Source organism: Procambarus clarkii, chromosome 66 (genome assembly GCF_040958095.1).
Source record: "Procambarus clarkii isolate CNS0578487 chromosome 66, FALCON_Pclarkii_2.0, whole genome shotgun sequence".
NCBI classification, from domain to species: domain Eukaryota; kingdom Metazoa; phylum Arthropoda; class Malacostraca; order Decapoda; family Cambaridae; genus Procambarus; species Procambarus clarkii.
The window spans coordinates 17,653,071-17,680,197 of NC_091215.1; the positions used below are offsets into that span (position 1 = coordinate 17,653,071).

At 39.9% G+C, this 27,127-nt stretch overlaps 1 protein-coding gene across 7 annotated transcripts in view; it reads right to left on the reverse strand.

Moving 5' to 3' along the window:
• The window catches only part of LOC123769309 (MOXD1 homolog 1-like), a 103,842-nt gene that overhangs the window by 69,636 nt on the left and 7,079 nt on the right, over positions 1-27,127 (reverse strand). For all 7 annotated transcript variants that reach the window (XR_011223840.1, XM_069309828.1, XM_069309827.1 and 4 more), the window contains exons 3-7: positions 20,217-20,324; positions 16,307-16,456; positions 13,352-13,522; positions 12,472-12,558; positions 10,928-11,123 (exon numbers count right to left, since the gene is read on the reverse strand). Coding sequence is in view for 6 of the 7 variants with exons in the window: in XM_069309828.1 (XP_069165929.1) it covers positions 10,928-11,123; positions 12,472-12,558; positions 13,352-13,522; positions 16,307-16,456; positions 20,217-20,324 (712 nt within the window). In the remaining variant the exon portion in view is untranslated. The remainder of the gene's footprint in view (positions 1-10,927; positions 11,124-12,471; positions 12,559-13,351; positions 13,523-16,306; positions 16,457-20,216; positions 20,325-27,127) is intronic.

Consider the following 27,127-nt stretch of genomic DNA (forward strand, 5'->3'; position numbering starts at 1 on the left):
TTCATTTCCTGGTGTAGAGAGAGTACTGGTAGCACTTGAAGTACTGCTGGAGCTCCGTGAAACGTTCATTGGTCATTTGGGTGGGTGGTACGATGATTCCTATGCACATAATTCTGTAGTCCGTGGCGTGGGTTGCTGTGATGACCGTGATAGGTCACCTTCAGTGTTGGTCTGCAGTTGACTTCGGCGTTGGAGATCGTTTTGACCACTATCACTGTCAGCGTCGGGTTCTGGTCGTTGATGCTGGCGAGGATGTCGTCCTCTTCACGGTTGGTGATCCATGTGCTGATATTTCTGGCGAAAACAGTCCTCTCCGCCAGGTAGCGTCGTAGTGGCGAGAGGGTGAGGTCGGCGTCTTGCAGGGTGGTCGTGGCGGTGGTGGTGAATATCTTCTTAAGGTCCGAATCCCTGGAGAAGCGCAGGTGGACACCCCTCGCTTGTCTCCAGGATGTCGGCCGGTGAGACGTTGGCGGTGGTGGAGATTTGTGCTAATATCTCGGCGGTGGAGAGAACGAGGTTCTTCCGGAGGCGAACCTTGACCCTATGCAACATGGTGCAGGTGGGCCCTGGACCATTGATGCTAGGGTCTATGATGTGATTGGACAGCAATGGTTTGTGAGTGATGTACAGATTGATATGGGGAGAGAGGATTGTCGCTGTTGTTTTTTATTCAGCTACTCAGAACAAATAGTTCAAGTAGCACAGGCTATGGTGAGCCCATAGTGGACTTACCTGGCACAGGAGCGGGGCTGTAACTGAGCTTGGGGGTGAGGAGAGATTGACTGATTAAGATTAAGTCAACCAGAGGTGGCATGGGCATGAATAGCCCGTAACACAGGGGAGGAGAGAGAGGAAGGGACAGGCCAATAAACAGGGAAAGAGTAAGGTGAGGAGCAGGTAAGATCATAAGGTAATTTCTACAAGAAGGTAAAAGTAAGGTAAAAGGTATGAATAGTTTGAAAGGTACGAATGGGATGAATAAGGAATGGGTCTCCTACTGTCTCCTCATTTGAGAATGAACTTTGTAGGTTCGAAGCGCTGTGTAAATATATAGTAAGTGTTATACATTCTACATTTAATTTTAATTCTTTTAGCCAACCTTGAACAAATATGACATTTGGAGATAGCCTCTTCCAATTAAACCAAGACACATCTTGTCAGGTGCACTTGCATATTGTCAGGTACACCTACATCTTGTCAGGTGCACCTACATCTTGTCAGGTGCACCTACATCTTGTCAGGTGCACCTACATCTTGTCAGGTGCACCTACATCTTGTCAGGTGCACCTACATCTTGTCAGGTGCACCTACATCTTGTCAGGTACACCTACATCTTGTCAGGTACACCTACATCTTGTCAGGTACACCTACATCTTGTCAGGTGCACCTACATCTTGTCAGGTGCACCTACATCTTGTCAGGTGCACCTACATCTTGTCAGGTGCAACTACATCTTGTCAGGTACACCTACATCTTGTCAGGTACACCTACATCTTGGCAGGTGCACCTACATCTTGTCAGGTACACCTACATCATGTCAGGAACACCTACATCTTGTCAGGTACACCTACATCTTGTCAGGTACACCTACATCTTGTCAGGTACACCTACATCTTGTCAGGTACACCTACATCTTGTCAGGTACACCTACATCTTGTCAGGTGCTTCGACTCAGGTAGTCAACCTGAGTCAGAGGGATAGAAGCCCTAAACAAAAATATAATCAACACGAAATATGCAGCCATATTCAATGAAACATGTCTAAATGAAAACCTACTGCCAGTATACAACATACATACATACATACATACATACATACATACATACATACATACATACATAACATACATACATACATACATACATACATACATACATACATACATACATACATACATTGCTTTAAATCCAGTAGCCTGTTTTTGTCAACATTACAAATGAGGTTTTATTCATTCCAATAAATCTTTCAATTGTGTTGTGTTAATTCCATTAAGTAATAATAATGCATGAAAATCGGGAAACCCACAAGATAAACATAATATTCAATCAAGGTCAAAATATTGCTAATTACTCGTATATACTGAAACCCTCAAATCGAACACTAATGTTACCATCTTCAAGCCTAATCACATATTAAAATATCCACCTAGCTGCACTAATTTGTTAACATGGTTGAACGAGGGGGTGTTTATGCTACATTGAAATAATACTTAAGTTAAATAATAATTCCTAATTTAAGATAAGTCATATACTAAGATAAAAGAATTAATCAGAATACTAACAAAATGTCACACTTGTACAAAACTAAAAATACACAAAATCAGTCATACAGTATAAAATGCTCACATTTACACACAAAGCATTACATTTACACAAAATATTATGTTTACACACACACAGAGTGTGACATTTACACAAAGTAAATCAAAATGCACTTTCCAAAAAATTACTCAATTTCATAAACATGCAAATTATTTTTGCACTTGCACACAAAGACCTTTGTTTTAAAATAACACATTGAGAACTTGCACAAAATACATTGCATGACTTCCTCTACTACAGTTAAAGCACAATTTGCATGGACACACTATTAGCACATATACACTATTTACACAACTTCCTCTAATGCAATACACAACCTGCAAAAATACACTAATCTTACAAATATACAAATCGCACAAATACACAAATGACACAAATACACAAATTGCACAAATACAATTAAAAACATGCACAATTAATATACAACTTGCACAAATGCAAACACACAACTTGAATAAATGAAAACACAAAACCTGCATAATGCAAAAATACAGAATTTGCAGAAATATAATCAATAAACAATTTGCAGAAATACAATCAATAAACAATTTGCAGAAATACAATCAATACAAAAATTACAATATAGTCATTACATAACTTGCACAGCCAATACACAACTTGAACAAATGCATTCAATACTCATTCTGCACAATCAATACACAGCATGCACAAATACATATCGTGCACAATACAATCTAAGACAACTTGCACAGTTAATACACAATTTGTACAGACATTATCCTATGATATGACTACATCAATAATAATATGCTGAGTTCGAACAAAATAACCTCTTAAATGTCATTCAATTTCACAAATATGTATCCTATATCTATCAGCGCTGTATTCAAAGTTCTTAAACCTCATAAACACATATATCCCTACAGATATTTCAACATTATTTTTTGCTAAACTGTTCTAGTTATTTTGTTTATGGCCATTGTTTTAATATATATTAATACCATATTAATATCCCCTTTTTTACATCCACTCCCTTCATGTCACCCATATATATTTAAGCAAACCATCTATCAGTCCCATTCAATTTAACTTAAGTTGTATTAGGCTATGCCTGGTTAGGAAAGACTGGGTTAGTTAGGACAGTAAATCTAACTAAATTTAAGCAAAATGCTATATCCTACCAAAATTTATTATATCAAAACATAAATAAACCTATCCTAGTCTGTAACCACCATTTGGTCACCACTTGGTCCGGGAGACATCTCCCGTCACGCTGGGTGCAGTTGCGCCTCCACAGATCTCCAGTATCATCTTTTGATACTGGTAATGGCTCGAAAGGGCCACCACTTACGGGCTATTCATGCCCGTGCCACCTCTTGGGTGGCTTAATCTTCATCAATCAATCAATCAGTCTGTAACGACCAACCTTAACCTATAATATCCTATCCCCAACCTAAGGCGGTCCATCCCATCCTAATTAACTTAACAGAACCCAAAAGTGGCTGAATTTACCTAAATTTAACTTACCCAATCTAACATTTAACAGACGCTAAATCTATGTTAATTTAAGTAAATTTACTATATGCTTCCAAAATGCATCTTAATAGAAGCTAAATTAAGCTGAATCTAGGAAAAAAATCAACATATCCTACCCATATTTAACCCAACAAACGTTAAACTGACTAAATTTAAGTAAATAAATAATCAACCAAATATTTTCCAATCAGAATTATACCCATGTCCTAACATAATTTATGCTCACCCATCCAAGTTCTCAAATACTTAGATAATGCACGTAATTTATATAATTTACACCATTTCCTTACAAGGAACTCTACCCAACCTCTATCCATCCATCCATTACAATCACTAACTATAACTTAAACCTAAATAGGATAATTTACACTAGTACCTGAAGGTAGTTCATTTACCCACTAAGATACACCGTATCCCACCCTGCATCACAATATAGTTGAAATGTGCTACACTATATCCTATAGGAAAGTAATGCTGTTCGTTATTTACCATACATGAAAAATCCCAACTGTTTCTCCCATCCAATTCGTAAGTTTTAGCAACTTATAATAATAATAATGTATGTTAGTCTTCCCAAACTCAACCTAACCTAACACACCTAGAGCTAAATTTATCCTATCTCACCTAAATTTAGTCTAATTTATGTCAATTCCATAAAATTTATCCAAATTTACTATATTCATAACACAACCAAAACTAAATTTAACCAAGTTTTACCTGGCTGATCAAAATTTAGCCTACTAAAATGTCTAGCCATTTCCAATATCCAGTCCTCGCATAACTCACCCTATTCTCAACACCTTTTCACTCTATTAGTATTGTGTCCACCTAACTATTCCCAGTATCTAGTCAACGAATCTCCAACCCTATTTTCTAACACCATTTCATAGTGTTACTCTTGTGTCCATCTAGTTGTTTCCAAAATCCAGATATTTTGTTTTTTTTGGCATCAGCCCAACCAAACTCGACCTAACCTAACCTAGCCTATATCAACCCATCCCATTCTAACCTGACCCAACCGAACCTAGCTTATCCTATTAACTAAAGCTCAATTTCATTCATTTTATCAACATTTTACCTATGCACACCTAAATTTAATCAAATTTAAGTCAAATCTAGCAAAGTTTACCCTAATTATGATGAATCAAAGCTGAATTCAACTAAATGTACCTAATCATATCACACCCAAAGCGGAATTTAACTGTTAAAGCTGTTAATGTCTGTTACCAACATCCAGACCGTCCTGGCATAGAGCTCATTTTTGCAAATATAATCTTAGATGTGTGTTGTTACTGGGCATTTTCCTCATATTAGCACAACTCAACCACCCGGAGGCCTAACCTCTGATGCAACATAATCTTAGGAGTGCTGACATGGATATAAACATAACTGACCTGTACCTAACCTGCTTGGCTCTTTGTTCTATATTGCATGTTAGGAAAGTGTTTGTTTTGGACAAACACTTTCCTAACCCTGCCCTGGAACCTAACCACTGATACCAAGATCTTGGTTCAATATTGCATCTAATTCTTAGCCATGTTTGTTTTTTCGACATTGGTCCTACATCAATACAACCAACCCATCGCAACCTATCCTCTATTATCTGGGATAAATATAAATGAGATATTATTTGGTATTTTCTCTACATCAGCTCAATGTAACCCACCTTAACCTAACCTCATACACCTGGATTTGAACTCCATTTTACATCATATTCATAGAAAAGTGTTATTATTCACTATAACCATACCATTACCATCACAATTTTTCTTAACCTAACCCCTATATAAATATATATATATATATATATATATATATATATATATATATATATATATATATATATATATATATATATATATATATATATATATATATATATATATATATATATTTATATAACTGAAAACTCACACCCCAGAAGTGACTCGAACCCATACTCCCAGAAGCAACGCATCTGGTATGTACAAGACGCCTTAATCCACTTGACCATCACGACCGGACATAATGAGGTGATAGCCGAGGCTATTTGAACCACCCCACCGCCGGCACTCGGATAGTTATCTTGGGCATAGCATTTTACCAAATCACCTCATTCTTTGGGGCAACACGTGAGGAACACAAATGCGAACAAGCCTGAATGGTCCCCAGGACATATGCAACTGAAAACTCACACCCCAGAAGTGACTCGAACCCATACTCCCAGAAGCAACGCATCTGGTATGTACAAGACGCCTTAATCCACTTGACCATCACGACCGGACATAATGAGGTGATAGCCGAGGCTATTTGAACCACCCCACCGCCGGCACTCGGATAGTTATCTTGGGCATAGCATTTTACCAAATCACCTCATTCTTTGGGGCAACACGTGAGGAACACAAATGCGAACAAGCCTGAATGGTCCCCAGGACATATGCAACTGAAAACTCACACCCCAGAAGTGACTCGAACCCATACTCCCAGAAGCAACGCATCTGGTATGTACAAGACGCCTTAATCCACTTGACCATCACGACCGGACATAATGAGGTGATAGCCGAGGCTATTTGAACCACCCCACCGCCGGCACTCGGATAGTTATCTTGGGCATAGCATTTTACCAAATCACCTCATTCTTTGGGGCAATACGTGAGGAACACAAATGCGAACAAGCCTGAATGGTCCCCAGGACATATGCAACTGAAAACTCACACCCCAGAAGTGACTCGAACCCATACTCCCAGAAGCAACGCATCTGGTATGTACAAGACGCCTTAATCCACTTGACCATCACGACCGGACATAATGAGGTGATAGCCGAGGCTATTTGAACCACCCCACCGCCGGCACTCGGATAGTTATCTTGGGCATAGCATTTTACCAAATCACCTCATTCTTTGGGGCAACACGTGAGGAACACAAATGCGAACAAGCCTGAATGGTCCCCAGGACATATGCAACTGAAAACTCACACCCCAGAAGTGACTCGAACCCATACTCCCAGAAGCAACGCATCTGGTATGTACAAGACGCCTTAATCCACTTGACCATCACGACCGGACATAATGAGGTGATAGCCGAGGCTATTTGAACCACCCCACCGCCGGCACTCGGATAGTTATCTTGGGCATAGCATTTTACCAAATCACCTCATTCTTTGGGGCAACACGTGAGGAACACAAATGCGAACAAGCCTGAATGGTCCCCAGGACATATGCAACTGAAAACTCACACCCCAGAAGTGACTCGAACCCATACTCCCAGAAGCAACGCATCTGGTATGTACAAGACGCCTTAATCCACTTGACCATCACGACCGGACATAATGAGGTGATAGCCGAGGCTATTTGAACCACCCCAACGCCGGCACTCGGATAGTTATCTTGGGCATAGCATTTTACCAAATCACCTCATTCTTTGGGGCAACACGTGAGGAACACAAATGCGAACAAGCCTGAATGGTCCCCAGGACATATGCAACTGAAAACTCACACCCCAGAAGTGACTCGAACCCATACTCCCAGAAGCAACGCATCTGGTATGTACAAGACGCCTTAATCCACTTGACCATCACGACCGGACATAATGAGGTGATAGCCGAGGCTATTTGAACCACCCCACCGCCGGCACTTCTCAGCCTACTATTCAAGGCCCGATTTGCCTAATAAGCCAAGTTTTCCTGAATTAATATATTTACTATATTTTTTTTCTTATGAAATGATAAAGCAACCCTTTTCTCTATGTATGAGGTCATTTTTTTTTTATTGGAGTTAAAATTAACGTAGATATATGACCGAACCTAACCAACCCTACCTAACCTAACCTAACCTATATTTATCGGTAAGGTTAGGTTAGGTAGCCAAAAAAAGCTAGGTTAGGTTAGGTTAGCTAGGTTAGGTAGACGAAAAAACATTAATTCATGAAAACTTGGCTTATTAGGCAAATCGGGCCTTGAATAGTAGGCTGAGAAGTGCGTTCTGGCTATTAGGTACGACATATATATATATATGAACAGAAGACAATGTCCAACACAGAAGACAATGTCCCACATAACAGGCCAATTACACTGGATTAATCTTTGTGTTTAGATAGGAGATGCCTCGTATGGGCCAATAAGCCTTCTGCAGCCCCTATGTTTATCCCTTATGTATCCCCCCATGTTTTTCACCTTCATTGTATATATATATATATATATATATATATATATATATATATATATATATATATATATATATATATATATATATATATATATATATATATATATATATATATATATATATATATGTCGTACCTAGTAGCCAGAACTCACTTTTCAGCCTACAATGCAAGGCCCGATTTGCTTAATAAGCCAAGTTTTCATGAATTAATTGCTTTTCGACTACCTAACCTACCTAACCTAACCTAACCTAACTTTTTCGGCTACCTAACCAAACCTAACCTATAAAGATAGGTTAGGTTAGGTTAGGTAGGGTTGGTTAGGTTCGGTCATATATCTACGTTAATTTTAACTCCAATAAAAAAAAATTGACCTCTTACGTAATGATATGGGTTGCTTTATCATTTCATAAGAAAAAAATTAGAGAAAATATATTAATTCATGAAAACTTGGCTTATTAGGCAAATCGGGCCTTGCATTGTAGGCTGAAAAGTGAGTTCTGGCTACTAGGTACGACATATATATATATATATATATATATATATATATATATATATATATATATATATGTCGTACCTAGTAGCCAGAACTCACTTCTCAGCCTACTATTCAAGGCCCGATTTGCCTAATAAGCCAAGTTTTCCTGAATTAATATATTTACTATAATTTTTTTCTTATGAAATGATAAAGCAACCCTTTTCTCTATTTATGAGGTCAATTTTTTTTATTGGAGTTAAAATTAACGTAGATATATGACCGAACCTAACCAACCCTACCTAACCTAACCTAACCTATATTTATAGGTAAGGTTAGGTTAGGTAGCCAAAAAAAGCTAGGTTAGGTTAGGTTAGGTAGGTTAGGTAGACGAAAAAACATTAATTCATGAAAACTTGGCTTATTAGGCAAATCGGGCCTTGAATAGTAGGCTGAGAAGTGCGTTCTGGCTATTAGGTACGACATATATATATATATATATATATATATATACATATATATATATATATATATATATATATATACATATATATATATATATATATATACATATACATATACATATACATATATATATATATATATATATATATATATATATATATATATATATATATATATATATATATATATATGTCGTACCTAGTAGCCAGAACTCACTTCTCAGCCTACTATTCAAGGCCCGATTTGCCTAATAAGCCAAGTTTTCCTGAATTAATATATTTACTATAATTTTTTTCTCATGAAATGATAAAGCAACCCTTTTCTCTATGTATGAGGTCAATTTTTTTTATTGGAGTTAAAATTAACGTAGATATATGACCGAACCTAACCAACCCTACCTAACCTAACCTAACCTATATTTATAGGTAAGGTTAGGTTAGGTAGCCAAAAAAAGCTAGGTTAGGTTAGGTTAGGTAGGTTAGGTAGACGAAAAAACATTAATTCATGAAAACTTGGCTTATTAGGCAAATCGGGCCTTGAATAGTAGGCTGAGAAGTGCGTTCTGGCTATTAGGTACGACATATATATATATATATATATATATATATATATATATATATATGTTCTCTGACAAGCTTGGAGATTTCAATGCGGCATTGAGTCATGATCTCACTAGCTTGAGTCATGATCTCACTGGCTTGGAGGTTTTAATGCCAAATGAGTAATGCACTTGTCGGTCCAAACTCTGTTAATTACTTTAATTTGATTAAAGTGGATATGGATAGGAGATATTAATAGACCGTTTCATTAATTCCTATGTTCAATAAGTGATCTTTAGCTATACACTAAAATCATTAGGTATAAATATGCAATCTTTGGCTGGAACACTAACAATATTTCTTACAATTCAAGTAGTTACTAAAAATAATTGGATCAAATATGCCATCTTTAATTGAATTCTACAGAAAAGGGTACAAGTGAATGAATGAGTATAATAAGTTGGTATCAATAAGGTATTTAATATTAAAGCAATATATATAAGTTTACTTGACCAAACCACACACTAGAAATTGAAGAGATGACGACGTCTCGGTCCGTCCTGGACCATTTTTAAGTCGATTGTAATAATGATCGACTTGATAATGGTCCAGCTCTTCAATTTCTAGTGTGTGGTTTGGTCAACATTTTTCAGCCACATTATTGTGACTTTTCATCTGCATATAAGTTCAGGCTTTCTGCATCTCTAGATAGGTGACATGATAAAAGTGGATATAATAAGGGGGATATCAATAAGGTAGTTATTAAACAACATATAAGTTTTATAAAAAGAATTGGGCATATACAAGGGTGTGAAGATTATGTATAGAAATTTTGCAGTTTATTTCCTTTCTTAATGGCAGTTAATGATTGACTCAACATGGGTGGGAATAAGGTGATACTGCATTAATTTTTATATTGAATTAGTAATCTTTAACTAGCAATTTGGCAGAAATAAGCAATGTTTGGAAATGAGAGTATATATATGAAATCAGTGAAAATGGGATTAAATTATATATGATTAAAAATGAAATAATTGAAAATGGACTGATTTAATTTTATTGGGAGGATTAAAACTGGCTGTAGACATACTAAAAAATTAAGGACGACAGAAGGGAGCCGTTTGATCTCTATGGAAAAATGTAGCTGTGCCTGCAAGCAGTCGTTTTTTTATGGTCACAGGGCAAAAAGGCCCACAAGCAATCATTAATCATGGTTATGGGAAAATGTTTGTCGACGTAAGCCGACAATCACCGAGTTTTAGGGTAATGTAGCTAAGTCTATGAACAATTGTTTCTTACGGTCATGAGGAAAAAGCACGCCTACGAGCAATCGATGAGAAAAACCAAATTGATTGCTTATAGGCGCCCTTTAACCTACTAATGTGAATATTTGTGAGCCCCAACTTTCCCTAGTACAACGTATTTTATTCGTTAAGGACGTATAAAATGTGGTGTATTGAGATGACGGGTTGACGCATGATGTAACTCACCTTCCCCTCCGATGCCCCAGGCGAAGACGGGGATGGAGCAGTAGGTCCAAGACACCGGCATGTTGGGGCCGTAGCACTGGAGCCCCGGCATGCCCAGCCACTTTTCGAAGTGCCTGGCACTGTCAGGCACGTGGCATTCGTACACCAGGATGTGGTGCACGTGCTGCATGTTCTTCTCCTCGATCAATGGGACAAACTGAAAGATACCCCCACCCCTTATGTGAGCTGTGACTGTGGACATTGACCATTGAGGAAAGGCTTCAACCAGAAGCAAAACATTAACCACCCACACAAAATGAAATCACATTAATGTGATGTATCGATGAGAAAATCAATAGGAGCCATGAATAGTACCATGGCTGTGTCTTGGTGTAGTGGTCTAGGGCGTGTGTTTGGGAGTACCAAGTGTGCTGGTTCGAATCCTCCTCGTGGCTCCTACTGGTTTCCTCATTAACCACATAGGCAAGAAACTGACAATTAAGGCAAGAACTTACAGCTGAGGCATAACGTTGACCATAAGGCAAGACATTAACCACGGAGGCAAAACATTGATTATTAAGCAAGACATTAGCCACGCAGGCAAAACATTGACCATTGAGGCAAGACATTAATCATCGAGGCAAGCCATAAACCACTGAGGCAAGACTTTGACCACTGAGACAAAACATTGACCATTGATCCAAAATATTAATTATTAAGGCAAGACTTTGACCACTGTAGCAAAACATTGACCATTAATCCAAAATATTAATTATTAAGGCAAGACTTTGGCCATTGTGGCAAATCACTGACCACTGAGGCAAAATACTGATGCAAAGCACTGACCACTGAGGCAAAACACTGATGCAAAGCACTGATCACTGAGGCAAAACACTGACCACTGAGGCAAAACACTGACCACTGAGGCAAGACATTAACCACTTAGTGAAGGCAGTGACCACTGAGGGAAAAGATCGACCATAGAAGCAAAATATTAATCACAGAGACAAGACATTGACTACTGTGGCAAAACGCTGACCATCGAGACAAGACGTAGACTACTGATATAAAGCACTGGCCACTGAGGCAAATTGATGTAAGGATCTTATGAATTTATGTCAATAATTCAGAGGTCGGGATGTTGGATGATTATCCATTAATAAGGAATAGCATAATATGTAAAGAATGCAGTCAAAACTAAAAATTGTAGCATAAAATTATAAAGGAAGCAAAGACTGTGAAAACGTCTGTATGAAACATGGCTTTGCTAAGGGCTGATCTCTTTTTACATTATGCTTTACTTTAAATTTACTCCTATTCTTTTCCAACATATATGAAGCAATTGACAATGGCAAAAATGGCATCATTATATTCAAGAGTTGCCCCAACACTGACTTGGTCCTGACTCAGCATTAATTAGTGGTAACTCAGTATTGACTCAACATTGATGAAGAAAATATGATGATTACAAAGAGATGACAACTTTTAATATAACTCGAATTTCTTCATCATGTTGCCTTGGAGTCAGCCATACACCAGGAGGGAACCTCGGACTAGCTACTCACCCCAATGGCCTGGGTTTTGGAGGTGAGGGGCGGTATCTTGTTCATACTGCACCAGTACAGGGTCCTCAGGTCGTTCGGCAGACTAACCTGGAGCAATTTATCTTTTGATGAAAAGTATCTTAACTAGGTACTGATCATACCTTACAACTTTACTCATTCTTTTCCAAAATATTTGAAGCAATCAACAGTGGAAAGAGGATGACATTATATACAATATATGCTATTTGTGAGCTAATTCACACATGATTTGGGAAAGATAAAAAAAACGTGGATGTAGTAAAGGGTATAACTAGTGAAATATTACAATCACATTAAAAATTACTTTATAAAGCCGTTTTAAATTTCTTAGGTAATACAAATCCTGACAGCTATCATAAGATAAATTAGGAAGTAGCGGTGTAAATATAAAATTAATGAAAACAAGTTTTTATATATTAATAAATACTTTAGGGGACAATAAAGGGTAATTTATGTCTCAGAAGCCCTAAGCCAACATGACAATATTCAGCTGGGAAATGATATGAGGACAGACACAGAAGTGGGATATGAGGATGGAGTGAAGGAACGGTGCCCAACCACTTGAACTGTCGGGGGAGCCAGTGGTAACCCTGCAAGAAAAGTGGCCGTTGATCTAGCGACCAGTCAAAGTGGTCAGCTGGGCAGGTTGACTATTTTTATATAATTTTATTGTGGAAAATACATAATAAAATTAAGTATTTTATTTGCAAAGTCTTTGAACGCTGAGAGCCAGCACATATCACGAGAGGACGTCAAAGATAGACTTAAAAAATTCTTCGACATTTTCAAACAGAATGAGATAAAATTATGTCCATTTTTTTACGAGAATCTAATCTTAGATGAAGAGCTGGCAGATACCTACGTTGGGAGAGAGGAGGTCCCAGGCCTTCACGTCCCCTCCAGGGGTGGGGAAGACGAGCTCAGGAGACTGCAGGTAGAGGCTCTTCGTCCCTCGCTCGCTGTGTTTCCTCATTGTCATCTCGTCCGTGGGATCGTTGGCGGCGATGGCCCAGATCAACTTCACTGTCTCGTCCTGAGGGAAGGGCAGGGATGGGCAAGGTTCAAAAGTCTACTTCAACTATTCTAGGACTAGCTTAGTCCTACTGTAAAACTAGATTAGATCAGATCTTGGTCATTCTAGATTAGGCCTAGACTGGATTAGGTTGGAATATATTTTGGTTTCCATAATTTAAAATGTTACATTTAAGATTTATGTTTTTTCTTGTTAAGAGTCGGTTTTTTGTACTAAATTTGTAAGTTATCAAATTGATTTCTTAACTTTTGTATATATAGGTATAAAAAAATTGAGGACAAGATGGTATTTTACAACGCGAAGCACACACAGGCTGAAGGTACCTGTCCTCAGGCTGTGCTCTGCCATGCAGCCGCTCACCCCAGGCACAGTCATCAACTTCAATGTACTGTGTAGGTAGTAACTGAGTGATTGTAACCTATCCACCACTGCCCACTGGATGGGGGGCGGTGTGCAGGACAAACATATCAATTGTGACACTAGCTCTCCACACATGTCAGTTGCTTAATTTAGAACCTGTACTTGAGGTCGATCTCGAACCCATTGTTGATGTGACGACTTATATTGAATTTTGTAACTAGCTCATCAAGATTGTAACTTGCTTAGCTAAATGCATTGTGAGGTTCAATCCCTGAGCCCATTATGTGCCTCTGTAACCCTTTCCACTACCGCCCACAAGATGAGTATGGGGTGCATAATAAATGAACTAAACTAACTAACTGTGAATTCAATTCGGCCTATCTCATATATGAATTAGCATTATTCTATATTAAAATTTAGCATATAGTAAACCTAAATTACGTTTGGTTAAGTGTTTAAGTTTTCTTGCAACCCATCCTAAGACCAAGCCCATCCCATCAAGCGGTCGACCCCAAAGACGATTTTAATCGCCTTTCGATTTTTTAATCATCAATTTTAACATGCTGTTCACCCAAAATAGGAATTTTCTAAAATATAAATTAATATTGTTAAATATTAGCATACTGTGCATATTTAGGCACTGGTTTGGTTAGGTTAGGTATTTAGGTTCGGTTGATGATTATTTGTATTTTTAGTACGTGGGTAAAGTGTTTACATCATTAAGTTTCGAACAAAATTCGTCAGCGAAGCACTTGTTCCGGTAATGTTCGAACGTCATCAGTTGTATCAGCCCGTCCTCTAAACAAAGCAGCCCGTCCTCCAAACAAAGATCCAAAAGTGATTCCATGCACCCGCCAAACCCCCTCTTTATGAATGAAAAGCGGTTTACACACGACTCACAACTGCTGACGTTCGAACACTTCCGGAACAAGTGCTTCACTGACGAATTTTGTTCGAATCACAACGCTATAAATGCTTCACCCACGTACTACAAATACAAATAATCGCCAACAGAACCTAAACACCTAACCTATCCTATGCCTATATATACACAATATGCTAATATACTATAATATTAATTTATACTTGAGAAAATTCCCGTTTTGAATGAACAGCATGTTAAAATTTATGAATGCGTCTGTGGGGTTGACCGCTGGGTGTAATGGACTTGAATCGAGGACGGGTTGAAACAAAGATCCAAAGTCAATTCCATGCACCTGCCAAACTCCATTTTGTTTATGAATGAAAAACGGTTAACACACGACTTATACAACCCGTCCTCGACTCAAGTCCATTACATCCAGCGGTCGACCCCACAGACGCTTCATAAATTTTAATATGCTGTTCATTCAGAACGGGAATTTTCTCAAGTATAAATTAATATTATAATATATTAGCATATTGTGCATATATAGGCATAGGTTAGGTTAGGTTAGGTGTTTAGGTTCTGTTGGCGATTATTTGTATTTGTAGTACGTGGGTGAAGCATTTATAGCGTTGTGATTCGAACAAAATTCGTCAGTGAAACACTTATTCCGGATATGTTCGAACGTCAGCAGTTGTGAGTCGTGTGTAAACCGCTTTTCATTCATAAACAGGGGGTTTGGCGGGTGCATGGAATCACTTTTGGATCTTTGTTTGGAGGACGGGCTGACTTATAACTGATGACGTTCGAACAATTCCGGAACAAGTGCTTCACTGACAAATTTTGTTTGAACCAGAATGCTGTAAATGCTTCACCCACGTACTACAAATACAAATAATCGCCAACAGAACCTAAACATCTAACCTAACCTAATCTATGCTTAAATATGCACAATATGCTAATGTCTTAAAATATTAATATATATTTGAGAAAATTCCCATTTTGAATGAATTGCATGTAAAAATTTATGAATGCATCTGTGGGGTCGACCATTGGATGTAATGGACTTGAGTCGAGGACGGAATGGTTGTGAGTCGTGTGTAAACCGTTTTTCATTCATAAACAGGGGGTGTGGCAGGTGCATGGAATCACTTTTGGCCTTTGTTTATGAGGATGGCTGTCTTTTGACAATTATTTGCAGTATGTAGGTGAAGTATTTACAGAAGTGTGATTCGATTAGAAGACGTCAGCGAAGCACTGCTCGAGACATGTTCGAACATCATTAATTGTGAGTAATGTATAAATAAAGATAAAGCGTTTATATTCATAAACTCGGCGTTTGGGTATTAGATTAATAAGCACTTGCACTTGTTTATAAGAAGTGGCCGGTCCATAGTAGCAATAGCCAAGAAGTTCTTCTAATATTCACTTTAATACTGATATTTGTACTAACGCCCAGAACGAAATATAAGAAGGTTCAAGAGGAGACATTTGTAAGATTATTTTCTGAATGTATATAATGAGATGAGTGATTTGTGATATTGAAAAGGGCGACTTACGGAGAGCTGGAGGTCTGCTTGAAGGTCGCAAGTCTTCCAGGGTCGTGAGAACCTCAGCACGGTGTGGGTGTCGTTCTGGTACCCTCCCAGCAGCTCCACATCCTGAGACTCATCTATAATTGGTACTGCGTACCCGGTAGAATGCCGATCCTGTTAACACATGTAACACTTAAGTGAATGTGAATATGAAGAAGCCTTCGTCAGATAAGTTCATCACTCAGTGTTAAAAAATGTATGAGGTACAGTCAAGGAAAATTGTTTCTTTACCCCTCAGTGCCTTAGAACATGCAAAATGGCAACACCGCATTTGTTGTTGTAGTAGTGGGTTAGAACTTGAATGAATAGGTGCTTTGTAACGACGAGTCTCATTGGTCAATCCACTTCTCACTTGTTTACATAATTATCTATGCCATGTAAAGGAAAATATAATAAGGCAATGAATAAAATGTAATATATTTAGATTTGTGACCAAGAATGATGGCCCTACATATGTGCTTATAAGTTTATTGACTTTTCATGTATACAATATAACGTATGATAATGTTACGTATTGGCATTCGGCTGTTGAGGTAAACGATGTGGTATCGCAATTAGAAAGCCAAGTGTTAACTGTAGAGCAGCGGTGGGAAGAATTCGGGGACTTGAACGACAGACGTCGGTTTGGTGGGCCAAGAAAGACCTCTCCCGAATAAGACCAGCGAATTCTTGAATTGAACCGTCAGTCTCCCTTTATGATGCAGTTGCCATCAGGAATCAACAGCAATCTGGACGCACAGTGTGAAACCGACTTCACGAAGCCGACATCCATCACCGGATTTCAGCCAAAAACGGTAAACTTCTAAAGCAATATAGAGAAGCAAGATTGGCTTTTGCCAGAAGATATGTCAATGAAGTCCTAGATTACTGGGCCCCGTGTAATGGTCAGTGATGGGAAGACTCACGTCAGCAACTCATGCCAGATTACACCTCTGGCGTCCCAACAACACATGATATGAGCAGCAGTTTATATATGAAATCACTAGAAGTGGTTATATATCGTCCAATGTAATGGGGATGGAGTCATTTATATGGTGCAGGAGAACGTACTGATGTTCTGGGAGGCTTCAGTGGTGACATGTGTTGAGATTTTGGAAGAAGTGATTGTGCCTTCTGTGTGCTAATTTAATAAAGATTTTCCACCATATAGGCTAACATAATCCTACCGTTCAGTCAATAAAGTTACTCAGGCTTTGACATTGGCCATTTATTTTACTAGGTTCATTGTTTTCTGTTAGGCTTAACCTCAAAATGTTATTATATATTCGCGTTGGGTTCTCCGCCAGCCGGCAAGGGGTGAGGAGGTGCTCGCCTGTACTCCAATAGTTGCCTAGCGTGCGTGGTGGTTGGTGGACGCTTGTCTTTTCGTTGACGTGGTTTGTGTGATGAGGGGCCCTCTTTCCCCTTTTTGTGGGCTCATTCGGTGGGCCTGGAATTTAGTGGACGGGCCGTCTATCCAGCCGTGGAGTTAGTAATGTGTGAAATGCTGCGTGTTTCCTTGGCGGCGATCTATGGTGTGGAATTGGTGTCATCACATCGGGCTATTGTGAAGTATGCGCACAAGGTCGACTACAGGGAATTTCTACGCCGTTACACGGGGCGGTTTTTGCCCCTGCCGGACGCTGCCGGTATGGTGCTCATCTCTGACCGCAATGGCGCCCTCACCTTTGTCAGCATGCATGGTACGCCCCTTGAATTCCCGGAGGAGCTGCTGCGGCGTTACTTTGGGCAGTTTGGTGCTGTCTTGAGTGTGAGGCTCAATATGGTTTCCTCCAGGGAAGCTTAAGGGCGTCCGAACTAGTATCCACACTCTAGGGATGCAGCTGCGGTCGGATATTCCATCCTCGGTGCAGCTCATGGGGGTATTACATCCGGATATACTATGCTTGTCAGCCTCGCACGTCTTTTCGCTGTGGTTTCTCGGGTCACCTTGCTGCTGCCTGCTCGGTGGCTGTTATTTCTCAATTGAATCTCTTTCATGAGAAGATTTCACTGCGGCTGTGTCTGGCGATGTTGACCTGGACCCTCAGACTATTTGTGCTGCTGTTTTCAGAGGTATTTGTGCTCGCAATGCGCCCTCAAAGTGGGAGCGGAAGTTGACGATCCCTGTGTGCCCATGTATTGCTTGGGTGCCTAGTGCCCATGTTTTTATGTCCGGGATTCCAGATATGATGGAGCGTCCTCGTGCACCTGTTCATCCTGCTACGATGCTTATTTGGGAGGGGTATTGCCTCCAGTTTCCGGTGGCGGAGTTCCAGAGAACTATGGGTAGGCGTGGCATTGTTTGCTCTTGCCTCCTGCTTGTTATGTCTGCTGTAGGTCCTTCAGGCTTATGGTGGTGTACTTTGGGTTTCTGTATTGTATTTTTATGTTTTGCTTTCTCCGGATTATTTGTGTTGTTTTGTTTCTGTCTGTCATGGATAGGCTACTGTAATGTGTTTTGTGTGTTTCCCTTTTATATTGTGCATATATAGGCATAGGTTAGGTTAGGTTAGGTTAGGTTAGGTTAGGTGTTTAGGTTTTGTTAGCGATTATTTATATTTGTAGTACGTGGGTGAAGCATTTATAGCATTGTGATTGGAACAAAATTCGACAGTGAAGAACTTGCTCCGGAAGTGTTCGAACGAAATCTGTTGTGAGTCGTGTGTAAACCGTTTTTCATTCATAAACAGGGGGTTTGGCTGGTGCATGGAATCACTTTAGGTCTTTGTTTGGAGGACGGGCTGTAGTGTGAGGACGAGTTGCTCCCTGACGACTTTTGTTCATACCACAACTCTGTAAATGCTACACCCACATACTACAAAATAACAAAAATCACCAACAGAACCTAAACACCTAGTCTAATGTAACCAATGCCTAAATATACACAGTATCCGAATGTTTAACACTATAAATTTATATATCAGAAAATTCGTATTTTGAATGAACAGCATGTTAAAGTGGATGAATAGGTCTTTGGGGTCGACCGCTGATGGAATGGACTTGGTCTGAGGACGAGTTGTGCAGGTTAGTAGTTCGAATCCGGCAATTTCAACACAGACACGTAACTGCTACTTGCTGTTACTATACGATTTCCGGAGGTTTGACACTGTCCTCATAGGCGTTTGTTGGTCAGAGGCAGGAGCGGCCTATGGGCTGAGAAGAGAAGCATCAGCTATCTTGATCTCCATTGACTCGGACGTGGAAACAGTAGACGCCCATACAGTAGAGGCCCATACAGTAGAGGCCCATACAGTAGAGGCCCATACAGTAGAGGCCCATACAGGTGACGCCCATACAGTAGACGCCCATACAGTAGACGCCCATACAGTAGACGTCCATACAGTAGACGTCCATACAGTAGAGGCCCATACAGGTGACGCCCATACAGTAGACGCCCATACAGTAGACGTCCATACAGTAGACGCCCATACAGTAGACGCCCATACAGTAGACGTCCATACAGTAGACGTCCATACAGTAGAGGCCCATACAAGTGACGCCCATACAGTAGACGCCCATACAGTAGACGTCCATACAGTAGACGTCCATACAGTAGACGCCCATACAGTAGACGCTAGCGGCACAATGAAGCTGTTCTCCTAATGGTCACCAACCCCGAACTGCTGCTTAGTTAATGTGTAATCAACCAAAACTAGACATTCAGGAGTGCATCTTGTTTCATATGGTAAGGATTCCTTCTGCAATTTAATCATAATTACTGAGATTTTACTTACCCCCTAGCTGATGCATGAACCATTCATGTGGAGACAATAGCTTGCAAAACTCACATGACGAAATAATATTTATTGGCTAAAGTTGTACAGAGCATCAAGTACTGACACAACATGTCTCTCTACGCAGACAATACCACAGACTCTCTGGCCACACTCACCTGCAGGAAGACCTTCCCGGAGTCGTCCACCCAGCCCAGCACCATGTCGGCGCCCTTCATCCCACCGTTGGGGGAGAACCCGAGACCCACGTACCCCTTCGTCGCCACCTGCAGCAGGAAGGTCAACCTTACAGGCAAATGACCATAACGAACAGCATTTTCATCGTCAGTTAAATTCAAACTATTTTATTGACTCAGGTGTTCTGGACGAAATCCTAACAATTTATCCAAAATTTGCTTGTCCATTTTGAAGAATGAAGAACAATTTTTATTTATATTACTTCTAAGCTGCATCACTTATGAACCCATCCCTGCCCTTGTGTGGCAGTGCACAATAGAAAGTTGTTTTCACATATCCATACATTAAAACATTGATTGTAACCATGATATATATGTGCTTCAGCCTACAGTTTAGACCTATTGTCTTGTGTATGACCCTCTGTCCTGCGTGACAGTGAATACCAGCATTATCCTCACATTAATAACACTTAATTGAATTCCTCAGATTAGGTAAAATTGTAATTAATTTTATCAGTAAAGATGTTAATAACAATAAAAAGTTAAATTCACTATAATTAAATGTTCGCATCAGGAGCTGTTTATTCGCTTAACGTCAGCGTAAGTTTAGGGATAAAGTCGAAACACTCACACCTCACCCTAGACAAACCTCGCCCCAAGACACACCTCACCCTTGACACGACTCACCCTAGACACGTCTCGCCCCAAGACACACCTCACCCTAGACAAGCCTCGCCCCAAGACACACCTCACCCTAGACACTCCTCGCCCCAAGACACACCTCACCCTAGACACCCCTCGCCCCAAGACACACCTCACCCTAGACACGCCTCGCCCCAAGACACATCTCACCCTAGACATGCCTCGCCCCGAGACACACTTCACCCTAGACACTCCTCGCCCCAAGACACACCTCACCCTAGACACCCCTCGCCCCAAGACACATCTCACCCTAGACATGCCTCGCCCCGAGACACACCTCACCCTAGACACGCCTCGCTCCAAGACACACCTCACCCTAGACAAGTCTCTTCCCAAGACACACCACACCCTGGACACGCCTCGCTTCATGACACACCTCACCCTAGACACGTCTGGCCCCAAGACACACTCCACCCCTAGACACGCCTCACCCTTGACACGCCTCGTCCCAAGACACACCTCACCCTAGACAAGCCTGGCCCTAAGAAACACCTCACCCTAGACAAGCCTCACCCCAAGACACACCTCAGCCTAGACAAGCCTCGCCCCAAGACACATCTCATCCTAGACACACCTCACCCTAGACAAGCCTCGCCCCAAGACACCTTACCCTAGACAAGCCTCGCCCCCAAGACACACATCGCCCCAAGACACACCTCACCCTAGACAAGCCTCGCCCCAAGACACCTTACCCTAGACAAGCCTCGCCCCCAAGACACACATCGCCCCAAGACACACCTCACCCTAGACAAGCCTCGCCCCCAAGACACACCTCACCCTAGACAAGCCTCGCCCCCAAGACACACCTCACCCTAGACACACCAGTAGTTGAAATGGCCCCAATGACCGTGCGCTTTGCTTTTTCCGATGCACGGTCACTGGCGCAGGAGGGGGGTTAAATTTTTTCCGATGTACGGTCATTGGCACAGTGGTGTTCTCGATTTTTTTCCCCCTGCCGGGCATTGGCCCATGGGATGTTTTCATATTTTCATATCAGTTATCAAGCACTCCCTTCCGTCATATATAATTTTGCTGAAAGGGGGAATCAAACAGCTCCTTTCTATCCTCTTAGTCCATGAAAATTATGTTTAAGGGGATTAAAAGGTCGGCCCCTATCTTGTGTGTTTTGCACTACCCCGGTGATCATGCACTACCCCGGTGATCATGCACTACCCCGGTGATCATGCACTACCCCGGTGATCATGCACTACCCCGGTGATCATGCACTACCCCGGTGATCATGCACTACCCCGGTGATCATGCACAAACATCACTACTGGTCAGTGACGTAAGGCAATCTTCATCTTCCTGTATAAGACCGTTTTCTGATATGAAATATTTATTCCCATTTTCGATATTTATGTCAAGGGGATTAAAAGGCCGCCTTCTGTCGTACTTAAATTTCGTTACCTCGGTGACCCTACACAGACATCGCTAATAGTCAATGACGTCAGTCAATCTTCATCTCACCTGAATAAGTCATTTTTCTGTAATAGGATATACAAACCCATTTCCTTAATGTTTCCCATTTTCAAAGTTCATTTTATAGATAAGATCGTATATTGAACATAAGAAATGAAATTGCAGAAGGCCTTTTGCAGGATCTCCTATTTACTTCCAATCTATGTTAACCAAAGCATCAATTAGCATTATTAGATGAACTGCAGTAGGTCTATTCTCTATTAATATCCCCTTTCAATAATAACACTTCATTAATATTCAGAAGGACCTATTTATCCCCCTTACATAAGAACATAAGAATAAAGGTAACTGCAGAAGGCCCATACGAGGCAGCTCCTATTTATAACCACTCAATCCCACTCATATACTTGTCCAACCCTCGCTTGAAACAATTGAAGAACCCCACCTCCACCACGTTACACGGTAATTGGTTCCACAAATCAACAACCCTGTTACCGAACTTATCCAAGTTTTTCCTAAATCTATACTTATCCAATTTATACCCATTGTTTTGTGTTCTGTCATGTGTTGATACTTTTAATACCCTATTAATATCCCCTTTGTTATGTCCATTCATGCACTTGTAAAACTCTATCAGGTCACCCCTAACTCTTCGCCTTTCCAGTGAATGCAATTTAAGCTTTGTTAATCTTTCTTCATATGAAAGACTTCTAATTTGGAGAATTAACTGTGTCCATCTACACTGGACACGTTCAAGTGAATTTATATCCATTCCATAGTACGGCGATCAAAACTGAACTGCATAATCTAAATGGGGCCTTACCAGAATAAGATATAGCTGAAGAACAACACCAGGTGTCTTGTTACTAACCCTTCGATTAATAAATTCCAGTGTCCTATTTGCCTTATTACGAACATTCATGCATTGATCCTTTGGTTTTAAATTCTTACTAATCATAACTCTCAGATTCCTTTTGCAATCCAACTTCGCAATCTCAACGCCATCTAGCCCGTATCTTGTAACTCTTTCATCATTACCTAGCCTCAAAACTTTACATTTATCAGCTTTAAACTGCATCTGCCAATCTATTGACCATCTCAAAACCCTATTTAGATCAACATGAAGTGATAGTGAGTCTTCTTCCGTGTTAATTGACATACCGAGTTTTGTATCATCGGCAAATTTGCAAATGTTGCTACTCAAACCTGAATCTAAATCATTTATATATATTATATTATAAACAACAGAGGTCCCAGGACAGAGCCTTGAGGCACTTCACTTACAACATTATCCCACTCTGACTTAATCCCATTTATACTAACTTTCTGTTTCCTTTGGAATAGCCATGCCCTAATCCAACTTAATATAGCACCCCCAATACCATGAGCCTCTATCTTTTTAACCAGTCTTTCATGTGGCACTGTATCAAAAGCTTTTCTAAAGTCAAGGTACACAACATCTCAATACTTACCACTATCAACTGCCTCAACTATGCTGGAATAATAAGATAGCAAATTTGTTAAACATGAACGGCCATTTGTAAAACCATGTTGCGACTCATTTATTTATTTATGTTTTTCAAGATGAAGACGAATTGTATTTGCAATTATCGATTCAAGTAACTTTCCCACAATAGACGTTAGGCTAATTGACCGATTAATTACGTATCTGGAAGCTGTTATATGTATAGAGATCAACCAAAAGATCGTTTATTGAACATGGGAATGGATGAAATCCACTATCTCCCATTCGTATGAAATAAGGGGAGCAGAGTATGAACTAACATGTATCTCACTTTGGTCAGCGTTCACGCTTTGTTACCAAACCAGTATTTACAGAGGTCTTTTTCTAAATCTAAACTTATCCAATTTATGCCCATTGTTTTCGTGTTCTGTCTCGTGTTTATACTTTTAATAGTCTATTGATAATCCCGTTTGTTATGTCCAATCATCCACTTGCACACCTCTATCATGTCACCCCATAATTCTTTGCCTTTCTAGAGAATGTAATTTAAGCTTTGCCAATCTTTCTTCAAGGATCGTTTGTTGAGCATAGGAATGGTTGAAATCCCCTACCCATTCGTATGAAAGAAGGGGAGCAACACAGAGCAAGAACTAATATGCATCTCACATGCGACAGTGTTAAAATAACATAAAAAATCAGGCATAGGAACACTACTGACTCCCTGTTGAAGTTTCTAAGTGCATGAAAATATATGTTATTATATAATTTTCCCAAAACAAACTACAAAATCACTCAGACATTTTCATTTATTCCTCAACACCCATGTATGCACACCTGCTAATCTCATGTATGTCTCATTAATCCTCAAAAAAACACCTCACTCCATCATATATCCAATCTAAATACTCATACAGTGTACATATATATGAACTAGATTGAGTAGAAACTGCTTCGTATGTTCAAAAATAGGTCTTCTGCAGTTACCTTCATTCTGATGTTCTCAACACGTCATCATACCCAATGCGGTTTGATCCACCAATAGGCTACATTGCTTTTAGTCTCCCATGACACTAGCAGTTCCAAGGAGGGACCCAGCCACTCATTAGCACATACCTTTAATCTCTCAATAGCTCAACTGTTCGCTGTGTCATCACCGGCTACATCATGATGCCTTGTGTCCACTCGTATTTTCGCTCATTGCGCATATTTTTTTGTTATTCAATTCATCGACCTTACCAAACCATCCTAACCTAACCTAACCTAACCTAACCTAAGCTATAAGAAACAAACAAAAACCAATTATTCTACGGTGATAAGATCCATTGTCTTAGCGATGCATGACATCACAAAAGCCGTTCTTGTAAGAACTATTGTCTCTCATTAACACATAGATGTGCGACAGGTTTACAGCGACCTGACTTTTCAACTGTGAGTGACGTCACAAGATGCGCAATGAGGCCTTGGCATCCTACTTATTTATGTAGTATATTAAATGTTATTATTAAAAAAATGGCTAAACTATCCATCCCCAACCTAACCTAACTTCTTCATAGACATAAGAATATACATTTTAGTCGCCCGCAACTTTAATCATTCATTATACAGTGATAAATTCAAAACTAAAATAGCTACCTAAATGTCGTACCCAAATTCATCTGAATCGTACGTCTGGCAGCATAGCAGGTCAGCTGTCCTCACATCCATCAAATAGCTGCCAAAATGTCTTACTGTAATTCATCCATCTACCAACTCAGCTCAATCCTAGCCAGTATATTCATAGGTTAATCATTCCAAGACCTCGAAAATCCCAATCTTGCTACACAAAGCTAACACCAATCTACAGATAACTTGTTTCTAAATCAACAGTCACACATACATACATACATACATACATACATACATACATACATACATACATACATACATACATACATACATACTTGGACCTATCCTGTTTCTGATATACGTAAATGATCTCCCAGAGAGTATAGACTCATTCCTCTCAATGTTTGCTGACGACGCCAAAATTATGAGAAGGATTAAGACAGAGGAGGACAGCTTGAGGCTTCAAGAAGACCTGGACAAGCTGCAGGAATGGTCGAACAAATGGCTGTTAGAGTTTAATTCAAGCAAATGTAATGTAATGAAGATAGGGGTAGGAAGCAGGAGACCAGATACAAAGTATCACTTGGGAGATGAAATACTTCAAGAGTCAGAAAGAGAGAGAAAGACCTGGGGGTTGATATCACGCCAGACCTGTCCCCTGAAGCTCATATCAAGAGGATAACAGCAGCAGCATATGCCAGGTTGGCTAATATAAGAACGGCCTTTAGAAACTTGTGTAAGGAATCTTTCAGAACATTATTTACCACATATGTCAGACCAATCCTGGAGTATGCGGCACCAGCATGGAGTCCATATCTAGTCAAGCATAAGACTAAAATGGAAAAGGTTCAAAGGTTTGCCACCAGACTAGTACCCGAACTGAGAGGTATGAGCTACGAGGAGAGACTACGGGAATTAAACCTCACTTCGTTGGAAGACAGAAGAGTTAGGGGGGACATGATCACCACATTCAAGATCCTCAAGGGAATCGACAGGGTTGATAAAGACAGGCTGTTTAACACAAGTGGCACACGCACTAGGGGACACAGGTGGAAACTGAGTGCCCAAATGAGCCACAGAGATATTAGAAAGAACTTTTTTTAGTGTCAGAGTGGTTGACAAATGGAATGCATTAGGAAGTGATGTGGTGGAGGCTGACTCCATACACAGTTTCAAGTGTAGATATGATAGAGCCCAATAGGCTCAGGAACCTGTACACCTGTTAATTGTCAGTTGAGAGGCGGGACCAAAGAGCCAGAGCTCAACCCCCGCAAGCACAACTAGGTGAGTACATACATACATACATACATACATACATACATACATACATACATACATACATACATACATACATACATACACATACTCCACAACTCATACATGTAGACAATAGCCTGTTTTGCCACCATTGCACCATTAATCAGATGTAATTTATGCCATATGAATCCCTAAAATGTATTAAGAATAAGATTTCAGTAACCCCACAGCTCATTCACCCCAAGTAATCTTAATTATTTATACCGTTAATTCATACTAATGCATACCAATCAGCAAGGCATTCATATTATTCCAGCAAGTGTAGAATATAATTAAATACCCACCTACATACTATTCAAATTGATAAACCAAGGTGTATATGTCCCATTGAAATAAATACATTAGTAATTATTAATAAAAAGCTAAGGTTGTGATAAGGCAT